Raw genomic sequence first — 14352 nt, forward strand, 5'->3', positions numbered from 1 at the left:
AACACCGAAATTTACAGTTGATTTGTCAGAGGACAAACCATTCACAGAGACAAGGTACAGAGTGGCAGACAGGCTCGTGGTCAAGGCAGGCAGAAAGGTCAGGCAGGCAGGTACAGAGTGGCAGACAGGCTCGTGGTCAAGGCAGGCAGAAAGGTCAGGCAGGCAGGTACAGAGTCAGAAACAGGCAAGGGTCAAAACTGGGAGGACTAGAAAAAGGAGAATAGCAAAAGGAGTATGGGAAAAACACGCTGGTTCCCTTGGCTAAACATACAAGACGAATTGGCACAGAGAGACAGGAAACACAGAGATAAATACACCGCTTCAAGTTCCATGGTGTCCACATCACCAACAAACTATCATGGTCCAAACACACCAAGACAGATCCTGAAGAGGGCAGGACAAAGTCTATTCCCACTCAGGAGACTAAAAATATTTGGCATGGGTCCTCAGATCCTCAAAAAGTTTTACAGCTTCAAATCAAATCAAATCTAATCCATTTTATTGGTCACATACACATGGTTAGCAGATGTTATTGCGAGTGTTGTGAAATGCTTGTGCTTCTAGTTCAGACAGTGTAGTAATATCTAACAAGTAATCTTAACAATTCTACAACTACCTAATATACACAAATCTAAGTAAAGGGATGGAATAAGTATACATACATATAAATATATGGATGAGTGATGAACAACGGGCATAGACAAGATGCAATAGATGGTATAAAATACATTATATACATATGAGATGAGTAATGCAAGATATGTAAACATTATTAAAGTGGCATTATTAAAGTGACTAGTGATCCATTTATTAAAGTGGCCAATGATTCCAAGTCTGTATGTAGGCAACAGCCTCTCTGTGTTAGTGATGGCTGTTGAACAGTCTGATGGCCTTGAGATAGAAGCTGCTTTTCAGTCTCTCTGTCCCAGCTTTGATACACCTGTACTGACCTCGCCTTCTGGATGATAGGGGGGTGAACAGGCAGTGGCTCGGTTGGTTATTGTCCTTGATGATCATTTTGTCCTTCCTGTGACATCGGGGGCTGTTGGTGTCCTGGAGGGCTGGTAGTTTGCTCCCGGTGTTGCGTTGTGCAGACCGTACCGCGTTCTGGAAAGTCCTGCGGTTGTGGGCGTTGCAGTTGTCGTACCAGGCGGTGATACAGCTCAACAGGATGCTCTCAATTTTGCTGTTAAAATACAACAATAATAGCTATTCTTAACTGGAACAAACTGATTGAAGCAAGATGCTTTTTGAGGCAAACACACTCACACAGTTCTGGGTTGCTCATCTACAGCAGGAAGTGGTATCCTACCTGACTGATAAAGCAGTAGATGTTCTGGTCCAGTTTGGCACCACATACCTGTGTGAGTCAGGGTTCTCAACTCTGACATACTTAGAAAACAAGAACAGAAACAGTTTCAAGGCTGAGCATGACGTCAGTGTTGTACTGTCAAAAACAGAGCCCAGAATAGACATGCTCTCATTAGGACTGTGTGTGTGTGTGTTTTCTGGTCTACATCTGTGTGATGTGATCAATCAGTTAATTCCAGTTCAGAATAAAACATATGTATTGTATTTTAACAGCAACAGTTCCAACATAGACTTTCTTTCAACAATAACGTCTACAGTAAATATACAGTAGGCCTGATCATTTTTCATCTGTACTGTTTACTTAGGGTTGCACTATCAAAACGCTTGTGTGTGTGTTCTGTTATTCATCTGTGTGATGTGATTAATCAGTTTATTCCAGTTCAGAATTTAAATTATTTACTGTATTTTAATAGTTCCAACCTAGACAGATATGTAAGTGTTTTTAATGGGGGGAAATACATTTACATTTACATTTAAGTCATTTAGCAGACGCTCTTATCCAGAGCGACTTACAAATTGGTGCATTCACCTTATGACATCCAGTGGAACAGCCACTTTACAATAGTGCATATATATTTAATTTCATTTTTATTTGTAAATTGCGTTACTTTTAGGCATAAGGGCAATTTTTATTAGGCAAGTCAGTTAAATAAAAAGTATTATTTTCAATGACGGTGGGTTCAGAGGTTGAACGACAGAGTTGTACCTTGTCAGCTCGCGGTTACTAGTCCAACGCTACTGGCCTGAAATTTGCTGATATTTATTGTATATGTATAGTTGCATATAAGCTTGGGTCCGATGGAAAAACAGAATTTCTCATGTGCGTCCCAGGCTGAAAAAGTTTAAGCACCCCTGATATAAATACATGTGTGACACACAAAAAGGAAGTGTAGAACAACATTGCCCATCCTGCACTGCAATAATATCTTTCAAATGATTCCGAAGTTTGCCCCCACAAAAAAAGTATTTTCCTATGAATGACGTCGCACAATTTTCTTGGTCATTTTCTACGAATTAAATCGCACAAAAATGTGTCCTTTCACACGAATTAAGCCACGTAAAATGTACAAAAACGCACGAAATCTACTGAAATACTTTCTGTACATATTTTTTACAGCTTTTCTCTTATTGAATTAAACACCAATATTATTACTTTTGCCTCAGGGGATCGACTTCTGCTCGTTCCCAAAAGCATATGGTATGTGGCTATTTGGCAAGCATACAGTTTTTGAAACAGTTTTTTAAACCCTAAAGTTTGCATGATGACCAAACCATGGTGCGCATGTTGGTTTTGTCTATGCCACCAAGTTCTATTTTAGCGCCAACTGTAGTTATATGTTACACTACGGCGCTATGCAGACGACTGTTGATGCGCGTGAGTAGTTTGGATGAAATGATTGAGAACACATATGTTGTGTACATTTATTTTGCAATGATCGTGCACGCAACCCGGGCGGTCAGGTTAGCATATTAGGCTTACACACTAATGCCATATTATGGGGGTATTACCTAAAAATAATGTAAGAAACACCTCGTTGTAGCCTATACATATACATTGTACATGAATGATACATTTATGTGTTTTTTTCATGTACAGTTTTATCTTTATTCAACCCGTCCTCAACCCACCCGCACAATATTTCATGACCCTACATCCAGTCAACCTGGCATATCTACAATAGTAGCAGAGCGTAGTTCGTTTAAACCTATTTCTCAAGAAGAATGCACGGAATAAATCAGTTACAGGGAAAGGAGAGTAGGCGTGTAGTTCTCGTCACCTTCTCTCCGGAAAACGAAACTTATTCGAATGTATTGGTATATATTCAGCACAGATTGTTCAGTACGGACTACGCAGACACTGATATGGCAGCTTAATGAGTCGGCAAACCGGTAAGATCATGCTTGTTGGAGTGACTATCTGATAACTTCCCATGTAAAAAGTGAATGTACATAATTGTATGTTATTTATTTGTCAATAACATTGGACGTGAGTGGGCAACAATGTGTGTTAAAAAATATGTTATAACGGGTGTGGCCGGGAGCAGCAGTGTTGACATTAAGTTAGTCGTTAACCAGATCTTGGGATAAATCTTAACATTGGTAAAGCTCCAACCTTCCACAAAAAACATTGTTTTATTGCACTAGTAGTTTGGTCACAACCTTGTTGTTGACAGTATAGAAGGAGACAATAGTTCATTTTTAATTGTAGTCATAGCCCCTAGACTAGCCTAGTTGATAGTTGTGCGTCGCTCTTGATGAAGGCATTTTCATTCAATATAGTACCCTCAAAACCCCAATCTTAGCGTCAACAGTGAAGAGGCGACTCCGGGATGCTGGCCTTCTAGATAGAGTTCCTCTGTCCATTGTCTGTGTTCTTTTGCCCATCTTAATATTTTATTTTTATTGGCCAGTCTGAAATATGGCTTTTTCTTTGCAACTCTGCCTAGAAGGCCAGCATCCCAGAGTCACCTCTTCACTGTTGACGTTGAGACTGTTGTTTTGCAGATACTATTTAATGAAGCTGCCGGTTGAGGACTTGTGAGGCGTCTGTTTCTCAAACGAGACACTCTAATGTTCTTGACCTCTTGCTCAGTTGTGAACCTGGGCCTCCCACTCCTCTTTCTATTCTGGTTAGAGCCAGTTTGTGCTGTTCTGTGAAGGGAGTAGTACACAGCGTTGTACGAGATCTTCAGTTTCTTGGCAGTTTCTCACATCGAATAGCCTTCATTTCTCAGAACAAGAATAGACTGACGAGTTTTAGAAGAAAGTTATTTGTTTCTAGCCATTTTGAGCCTGTAATCAAACTCACAAATGCTGATGCTCCAGATACTCAACTAGTCTAAAGAAGGCCAGTTTTCTTGTTCTTTAACCAGTACAGCAGTTTTCAGCTGTGCTAATATAATTGCAAAAGTGTTTTCTAGTGATCAATTAGCCTTTTAAAATGATACATTTGGATTAGCTAACACAACGTGCCATTGGAACACAGGAGTGATGGTTGCTGATAATGGGCATCTTTACGCCTATGTAGATATTTCATAATAAATCTGCCGTTTCCAGCTACAATATTAATTCACAACATTAACAATGTCTACACTGTATTTCTGATCAATTTGATGTTATTTTAACGGAAAATAAAGTGGTTTTCTTTCAAAAACAAGTACATTTCATGACCCCAAACTTTTGAATGGTAGTGTATGTTTGTATTACCAGTAAAACTTAATCAAAACCTATCATGGGACTGACATAGCTGGTCCAAATGTCAGTTGTTGAAGCTAATACCAGTGACGCCCATAGCAAGTAGCTTGTGGATGTGAGTGTCAACAACACCGTGTAACTCCGGTAGGGCAACATCTGAAAAATAGCGGCCCCTCCAAATCTCTTAGTCTAACCATAACTTTCTGAATGAGGAGTAATTGAAAGTGAAAGAATGTTTGTCTGACTGCTGGGGGAAAAGGGATACCTAGTTATTTGAGCAACTGAATGCATTCAACCGAAATGTGTCTTTTGCATTTAACCCAACCCCTTTGAGTCAGAGAGGTGCGAGGGGCTGAATTAATCAATGTCTACATCATCAGCGTTGTTGTTGGGGGTTAACTGCCTTGTTCAAGGGCAGAACGGCAGCCTTTTTCTATCTTGCCGGCTGATGAATTCAAACCAGTGACCTTTTCGGTTACTGGCCAAGAACTCTTAACATATAGGCTACCTGCTGCACGTTATATGAGAATGGTTTGTCATAGTGATCATGTTTATTATTTCAAACAGATAGGGTTCATCATGATGAAGTGCCCTGCTTGTGGTCACATGCTGGCAGAATCTTTTAAATTCTGCTGTGACTGTGGATTTAAGTTACCTGTCCAATCCCAAGTTTGCACCTCAGGTAATATATTATTTATATATGATTTATTTTGAAATATTAATAATCACGAATCAATATCTATTATTTGTCATTTGTTTGACCATCTTTACATTATTTATGTATTTTTAATCATAATATTTGGATGTCATTCAGGAATATCTAACCATGCAAGATGAGCAACTGCACCCCACCCCACAGTAGGCTAGTTACAGCACAAATGTTTTATTACAACTGCACCCCACTCCACAGTAGGCTAGTTACAGCACAAATGTTTTATTACAACTGCACCCCACCCCACAGTAGGCTAGTTACAGCACAAATGTTTTATTACAACTGCACCCCACCCCACAGTAGGCTAGTTACAGCACAAATGTTTTATTACATAGAAATATAAAGTTCACTTAATCTTGATAAACTACAATTGTATCCTAGTAAAAAGCCAACTGCATATCCTGCAGGTCTACAGCATGCATGTATTTAGGGCCAGTGATATGCATGCTTCGGACCATGGCCATATTACCCACTGGGCGCAAAGGGCACATGCCCAGGGACCCTACATCCAGGGGCCCCCACTGATTTCGTTATAATTTTTGAGTCACTCAGATAACATAAGAACACGGCATAAGCCATGGACAAATGTGTAGAATTACAGGAAATAAACTTTAAAACTACAAAAGTTTCTCTCTACAACCAAGAGGGGACCCTCTAAAGTGATCTATCCTAGGGCCCCAAATTTGATTAGTCCGGCCCTGCCTAGGACCAGGAGTTTTAACTGATTATGTGACCTGACCAAGAAAAACCCTGGCCCTATGCATAATATATGGAATTGTCCAATAGGAAATAAATCCAAACTATTAAATGCTAGATAGCTTGAATGTACGTATCATGTAGTTCACCAAATGAATGTGTCTTCAATGTCAGGTAACTGCCAGGTAACCACTGCAGAGCATCAAGCCTCTGCGGTCAGTGAAGCAGAGCCCCAGCATGAGAATGAGCCACTGACATTGTCCGCGAACAAAACTGACACACCTCTAAAACACTCCAGTGAAGATCCAACGGGCAATGTCAAGGAAAAGGTGCCTGTATTACAATTGTAAATGTTGAAAATGGAATTCATGTTTCATTACAACGACAAAATTTTTTGCCAAATATCCAGTAGATTATAGAGTATAGAATGTATATGCAGTAGAGTATAGAGTGTATATGCAGTAAAGTATAGAGTGTATATGCAGTAGAGTATAGAGTGTATATCCAGTATAGTATAGAGTGTATATGCAGTAGAGTATAGAGTGTATATGCATTATAGTATAGAGTGCATATGCAGTAGAATATATAGAGTATAGAGTGTATATGCAGTAAAGTATAGAGTGCATATGCATTAGAGTATAGAGTGTATATGCAGTATAGTATAGAGTGTATATGCATTAGAGTATAGAGTGTATGTGCAGTAGAATATAGAGTGTATATGTATTGGAGTATAGAGTGTATATGCAGTAGAGTATAGAGTGTATATTCAGTAGAGTATTGAGTATAGAGTGCGTATGCAGTAGAGTATAGAGTGTATAGTATAGAGTGTATAGTCAGTAGAGTATAGAGTGTATATTCAGTAGAGTATAGAGTGTATATTAAGTAGAGTAATGCATGTATATTCAGTTGAGTATTGAGTATATATGCAGTAGAGTATAGAATATACCTTCAGTAGATTATAGAGTGTATACCCAGTAGAGTATAGAGTGTATATTCAGTAGAGTATTGAGTATAGAGTGCGTATGTAGTAGAGTATAGAATATACCTTCAGTAGATTATAGAGTGTATACCCAGTGGAGTATAGAGTATAGAATGTGTAAGCAGTGGAGTATAGAGTGTATATGCAGTGAAGTATAGAGTATAGAGTGTATATGCAGTGGAGTATAGAGTATAGAGCGTGTATGCATTGGAGTATAGATTGTAGAGTGTATATCCAGTAGAGTATAGAATGTATATGCATTAGACTATAGAGTATAGAGTGTATATGAGGTAGAGTATAGAGTGTATATGCAGTAGAGTAGAGTGTATATGCAGTAGAGTGTAGATAGTGTAGTGTGTATTCTGTAGAGTATTGGGTATAGAGTTTGTATGCAGTAGATTATAGAGTGTATATCCAGTAGAGTATATAGTGTATATTCAGTAGAGTATACAGTATAGAGTGTATATGCAGTAGAATATAGAGTGTGTATGCAATAGTGTTTGGAGTATAGAGTGTATATCCAGTAGAGTATAGAGTGTATATTCAGTAGAGTATACAGTGTATATTCAGTAGAGTAATGAGTGTATATTCAGTTGAGTATTGAGTATAGAGTGTGTATGCAGTAGAGTGTAGAGTATACTTTCAGTAGATTATAGAGTGTATACCCAGTAGAGTATAGAGTGTATATCCAGTATTGTATAGAGTGTATATGCAGTAGAGTATAGAGTGTATATGCATTAGAGTATAGAGTGTATGTGCAGTAGAATATAGAGTGTATTTGTATTTGTATTGGAGTATAGAGTGTATATCCAGTAGAGTATAGAGTGTATATGCAGTAGAGTATAGAGTGTATATGCAGTAGAGTATAGAGTGTATGTGCAGTAGCATATAGAGTGTATATGTATTGGAGTATAGAGTATAGAGTGTATATGTGGTAGAGTATAGAGTGTATATGCGGTAGAGTATAGAGGTAGAGTATAGAGAGTATAGAGTAGAGTATAGAGTGTATATGTAGTAGAATATAGAGTATAGAGTGTATTTGCAGTAGAGCATAGAGTGTTTATCCAGTAGAGTATAGCGTGTATATTCAGTAGAGTATAGAGTGTATATTCAGTAGAGTATTGAGTATAGAGTGTGTATGCAGTAGAGTATAGAGTGTGGAGTGTGTATGCAGTAGAGTATAGAGTATGGAGTGTGTATGCAGTAGAGTATAGAGTATACTTTCAGTAGATTATAGAGTGTATATCCAGTAGAGTATAGAGTGTGTATGCAGTGGAGTATAGAGTGTATATGCATTCGAGTATAGAGTGTATATTCAGTTGAGTATTGAGTATACTTTCAGTAGATTATAGAGTGTATATCCAGTACAGTATAGAGTTTATATGCAGTAGAGTATAGTGTATATCCAGTAGAGTATAGAGTGTATATTCAGTACAGTAGAGTTTATATTCAGTAGAGTAGAGTTTATATGCAGTTGAGTATAGATTGTAGAGTGTGTATCCAGTAGAGTGTAGTGGGTATATGCACAGTTTCTTATTTGTTTTGTTTGCCTGAAATGTGTTATATTTGAAAATACAATTCTATAACACTTTTGTTTGTACATAGAGTGAAGACTCCCCCAGCAACACTGAGTTGACAACAGACACACATCAGAAAGAGGAGTCGTCTGGGAGTGAGAGCTGTGCAGCGGTGGATGTTCTCCCGACAGGAATTCCACCTAAGAACACTGCCACTCCTGCTGCCACTCCAACTGTACCCTCCAAACTTCCAACCTCTCTTACCCCATCCCCATACCAGACAACCACGGAAGACCAACCTGAGGGTCCATCAAAGGTAAATGAAAGTGAACCGCTGGACGAGTCAAACACAAGCCAAACCCAACCTAGTTCAGTAAAACAAGACTTGCCTGAGAAGACTGCCTCTTCCACACATGAGACAACAGATCAGAACACAGGACCTGCCTCAGTCCCAACTCAACCAGTAAGACAGCTGTCATATAAAGAAGCTTTGATGGGAGAAACCACAGAGACAAGAACAGTAACGAGGAAGCAGAGGTAATCAATATCTCTCTATTCGATTATGATTTATCATATATATTTATATATTGAACTGCATCTTTTGAAACACGTTTGTACTTTTATCAATAAGCGTGGAGAATCAAGACAAGAGGCTTCCAAGCTACCATAAGGAACCAGAGAAGCAGAGTGATTATGGTGGTGGTGATGCTTCTAAGTCATCTACTGCTGATTCCCCACCTGCAAAGGAAGATAGTCCACCAAACCACAGCAATGACGAAGACTTCCAGCAGGTGGAATCCCCCAAAAATAAGGACACGCATAAAAAGCCAACCCAAATGTAAGTTTATATATTAAATTGGTCCTTTCAATTAAACCATGTTACTTGTCAAATCAAATTAAACTATTCAATGCACATTTTACATTTCACAACAGACTTAATGGGAAATGTAAGGAACAAGTAATGCTCAAACTATTACATTTGTTGGGGGAATTAATATTATAACACAATGTAATTATGAAAGTAGTTTGTTTTAGATGTTTTGAAGTTCAGAATATTTTGTCATTTGGGAACCTCCTGCTTTCCAGGAGCCCTGAAGGGAGCAAGGAAGCTGGAGTTATGAATGAACAACAGACATCCAGTAACCAGAGTGACAAGTGTACCAAGGATGAAGCAAACTCACAACCGTGTGTTGACCAATCCCAAGTATCAACTGATGACCCAACACATAAGTCAAACACAAACCAGGAAGAAACAAAGAACGAAAACACGGAAAAGCAGTCACAGCCTCCCCAATTGTAAGTGTCTGTCATAGATTGAATGTGTCTAATACAGGGCTACTGGCTGTGACAGTACAGTCGCATTTGGCCACCCTTTGACTTGACTGATTTGGTCAAACGGTAAGGTGATTTATCCTCATGACTGCTGTAATGAAAGTGTCTGTCCTGTGCCTGTTTTACACTGTTTAATGATCGAGATTAATCTTATGGCTTTGAGATAAATACAGAGCAAGTATCAGAGACGAAGAGGCTGGTAGTAGGAAATCAATTACATGTATTGAATTAGAAAATTAATGAATTTGCACCAGTTGATATAATAAGACATGAACCGAATGCATCAGTAATGATTATTTCCTGTAACTTACTAACGAGGCAATGAGATGGGACTGCCCCGGTTTCATCTGTGTGTGCTGTAGCTGTTAGGGATGCTAATGATTTTTGTCTTCTGGTAGATGGAGAAAGGCTTTCCCAAAAACTAGAAAGTAGCTAATACCTACCTGGCAGAATTATATCATGATTATTTTTTTTAAATCCAGTGGGTATTTGTCTTGCAAACTCCATCATCACATGTGCACTACAAAAACAGAGCTAAACAACAGCCTCTTGCTAGGTGTGCACTACAAAAACACAGCCTCTTGCTAGGTGTGCACTACAAAAACACAGCCTCTTGCTAGGTGTGCACTACAAAAACACAGCCTCTTGCTAGGTGTGCACTACAAAAACACAGCCTCTTGCTAGGTGTGCACTACAAAAACACAGCCTCTTGCTAGGTGTGCACTACAAAAACACAGCCTCTTGCTAGGTGTGCACTACAAAAACACAGCCTCTTGCTAGGTGTGCACTACAAAAACAGAGCTAAACAACAGCCTCTTGCTAGGTGTGCACTACAAAAACACAGCCTCTTGCTAGGTGTGCACTACAAAAACACAGCCTCTTGCTAGGTGTGCACTACAAAAACAGAGCTAAACAACAGTCTCTTGCTAGGTGTGCACTACAAAAACACAGCCTCTTGCTAGGTGTGCACTACAAAAACACAGCCTCTTGCTAGGTGTGCACTACAAAAACACAGCCTCTTGCTAGGTGTGCACTACAAAAACAGAGCTAAACAACAGCCTCTTGCTAGGTGTGCACTGGAATTAAAGGGCAACTACTGTACACTCAGGGGTGAAAGTAAGGCGGTACGGTCGAGTACAAAATAAATAGTGGGGGTATGCAGTACCGGTAAAACATGAGGCTATCACAATTAATTATAGTAAAATGTCAAGAAAACTGTAGACTTTACACCATTATTTATCATTGCCGCATGATAGAGGCATGAAACATGTGTGAATGGACTTGAAAACGGTTGTTATAGGCACGCTCCAAAATGCAGTGTGATTTGATGAGAACGTTGACACTTTGCTAAGACAGAGATGATTGGCTGACACTGAGACGTTTGCAGACAGCAGTGGACACATCCATTCCGGTCTAATGACAATTTGCAAATGTCTTTGAACTTTTTGGTGTTTTGTATAAAAGATGTCTCTTTTCATTCACCACTGTTTGGAGGCTGGGCAATTATTGTTTGACAATCAGATGAAAACATATGGTTGTGTTTCTGCCACAATAAAAGGCTCACACGCAAGCGCTTGCACACATACTTTAGGAGGTCCCGTATTGGGAAGAAATTAAATCTACTTTCACCCCTGACTACACTCCAAAATCAAAATATCTTACATTTTTCCAATACCTCAAATTGTCTCCTGATGTGGTGTAAGCATTGTTGTTTTTCTAACAAAAAAAGCGTGATTTCTAGAAATAACTGAAAATCAAAACCTGGTATAACAAAAACACCCCAATTTTTTTGTTGTGAAAAACTAAACGGAATTTGGCAAAAAAAACAACAACATAGATTTGATAGAGTTCCCACTTCCGCAGGTGGTGAATTAGCAGCAATTGAATTAGGCCAATATGTCATATTAGTGCAGGTAAAGATGAAGGCAAATCTCTATTGGACCCCACAAAATCATTCTTTAGGCCTATTTTATAACAATAATAGCCTAATTGTCAACCCAAAATTCATGACAATCACTGGATTAGGTTGCATATCAAAATATCTTAATCATGCATTCTTGCTTGGACGTGTTAGATGTAACAACTTATTCATTGAATACCATCTCAGTAGTTTATTACACTTCTTATTAATCATTGTGAATTACCTTATAAGATTACAAATTCTTCTATTGTGTGACGCCACAATAAAAGTTTTCGAGTGCCACCAAATCATGGTTGAGTGCTACCAACTGAAAAAGCAGTGCTACCAAATCAAGGTCAAGTGCTACCAACTGAAAAAGCAGTGCTACCAAATCATGGCCGAGTGCTACCAACTGAAAAAGTAGTGCTACCAACTGAAAAAGTAGTGCTACCATATCATGGTCGAATGCTACCAACTGAAAAAGTAGTGCTACCAACTGAAAAAGTAGTGCTACCATATCATGGTCGGGTGCTACCAAATCATGGTCGAGTGCTACCAAATCATGGTCGAATGCTACCAACTGAAAAAGTAGTGCTACCAACTGAAAAAGTAGTGCTACCAAATCATGGTCGAATGCTACCAACTGAAAAAGCAGTGCTACCAAATCATGGACGAGTGCTACCAAATCATGGTCGAATGCTACCAACTGAAAAAGCAGTGCTACCAAATCATGGACAAGTGCTACCAAATCATGGTCGAATGCTACCAACTGAAAAAGTAGTGCTACCAAATCATGGTCGAATGCTACCAACTGAAAAAGCAGTGCTACCAAATCATGATCGAGTGCAACCAAATCATGGTCGAATGCTACCAAATCATGGTCGAGTGCTACCAACTGATAAAGCAGTGCTACCAACTGAAAAAGCAGTGCTACCAAATCATGTTCAAGTGCTACCAACTGAAAAAGCAGTGCTACCAAATCATGGTCAAGTGCTACCAACTGAAAAAGCAGTGCTACCAAATCATGGTCGAGTGCTACCAAATCATGATCGAGTGCTACCAACTGAAAAAGCAGTGCTACCGGGGGAAAACATTAGTCTGGAGCCCTGCTAATATTTTAAACTGTCACAGATACATCTTCACCAAACATTAGTTCAAACTACCCCTCATTCTTTACTCAAGTCTTTGTTATGGGAACCTTGATATTTACTGATACTGGGTTTTGTCTTTTTTTTCTCCTTACAGCCCAACCAAAGTGCATCATGGTCCTGGTAAGGATAACCTTACCATTTATTTTCACGCTGTTGTATCCAAGCATTTCAAGTTGGACCCATCAAAAGACATAGTTTGTTTGAGATCAGGAAGTCTTTTTGAGACCTGGGATACAAATGGTTTGAAAATGGAAATCACAGGGTAAGGATTCATTTTTTTCTCCCTTTGTTGACACCAATGTATTTAATGTCTAATAATTGATGGGACTTTTCATATCATTAACTCTGATTGGTATGTCTTAGACAAGTCATTGTATTATATGTTTCTGTGACTTGTTTTTGGAGTGATAGTGTGAAACAGTTGTCCGACAATAAACATTGTAATTTCTTATGAGCTGATAACTTCATTTCGAAAATGTTGCTTATTTTTCATCATCCACTTTAAAGGAATTTAGGAGAGAATGGATTTCTTGTTGAAGGACGAATGGTGACCCCTAAAAAGAATGTTGGTGTCTCCATACCTTACAAGTATGTTGTCTGCAAGAGAAAAGACAACTCATATGAGTATAAATATGAGCACATCTACCTAAAGGATGCAAAGCAACATGTCAACAGGTGCCTGTTCGTTAAAGAGGATCTTTTGACACATGACGGTAATGTTCAACTATTATATAACTAACAAGACACCACACACACACACACACACACACACACACACACACACACACACACACACACACACACACACACACACACACACACACACACACACACACACACACACACACACACACACACACACACACACACACACACACACACACACACACACACACTATGCTAACCAGGGTGCCTTTTCCACTTATATGTGGAATGTATATGAAATGACATTGAAGCCATAAATACGATACTGATCAACAAAAAAATTCTCATAGGGGAGTGGCACCAATATGATGATATCATACGCACAGAACCTGACCAGAGTTGGATATCACACTTCAAAAACATGTTTGCATGGTGGGATGTCTACAAGGAAAAGGTATTGACGGGCAGACAGCTGGCTGGAAAGGTGATGCTGGGAAACATTTTTAAACTCCTTCAAACATGGAGTGACGTGAACATTAGGAACTTCTTTACTCAACTCCAGCAGTTCTTCACCAATTACAAATCCCCCTTCCTCCATGTGGATGGTCCAAAGAAATGGGATCTGCCGTATGGAGAACAACAGGTACATTTGCTTTCCTATTTTGAGGAACTGTCATTAAGTAGCTTTTATGAATGAAATTGATATATAACTTGTGTTCATAAATGCTTTTATATTTATTGTTAACTGCATATTATGAAGACACACAAATTAAAATTTGTGTTACCTTGCCGTTGATTCAGCTATTCTGTCAGCCATATTGTTATTTACATGTTGATGACTCAATTGCAAAATA

At 38.9% G+C, this 14352-nt stretch overlaps 1 protein-coding gene across 15 annotated transcripts in view; it reads left to right on the forward strand.

Annotated features, from left to right (window-relative positions):
* The first annotated feature begins 3131 nt into the window (after positions 1-3131).
* The window catches only part of LOC118400605 (E3 ubiquitin-protein ligase rnf213-alpha-like), a 50301-nt gene continuing 39080 nt past the window's right edge, over positions 3132-14352 (forward strand). For all 15 annotated transcript variants that reach the window (XM_052474000.1, XM_052474003.1, XM_052474001.1 and 12 more), the window contains exons 1-9: positions 3132-3261; positions 5134-5248; positions 6149-6303; positions 8559-9007; positions 9102-9308; positions 9557-9766; positions 12948-13115; positions 13361-13566; positions 13849-14141. In XM_052474000.1, coding sequence (XP_052329960.1) covers positions 5146-5248; positions 6149-6303; positions 8559-9007; positions 9102-9308; positions 9557-9766; positions 12948-13115; positions 13361-13566; positions 13849-14141 — 1791 coding nt within the window. In that variant the 5' untranslated portion in view covers positions 3132-3261; positions 5134-5145. The remainder of the gene's footprint in view (positions 3262-5133; positions 5249-6148; positions 6304-8558; positions 9008-9101; positions 9309-9556; positions 9767-12947; positions 13116-13360; positions 13567-13848; positions 14142-14352) is intronic.

Source organism: Oncorhynchus keta, chromosome 21 (genome assembly GCF_023373465.1).
Source record: "Oncorhynchus keta strain PuntledgeMale-10-30-2019 chromosome 21, Oket_V2, whole genome shotgun sequence".
Lineage (NCBI taxonomy): Eukaryota > Metazoa > Chordata > Actinopteri > Salmoniformes > Salmonidae > Oncorhynchus > Oncorhynchus keta.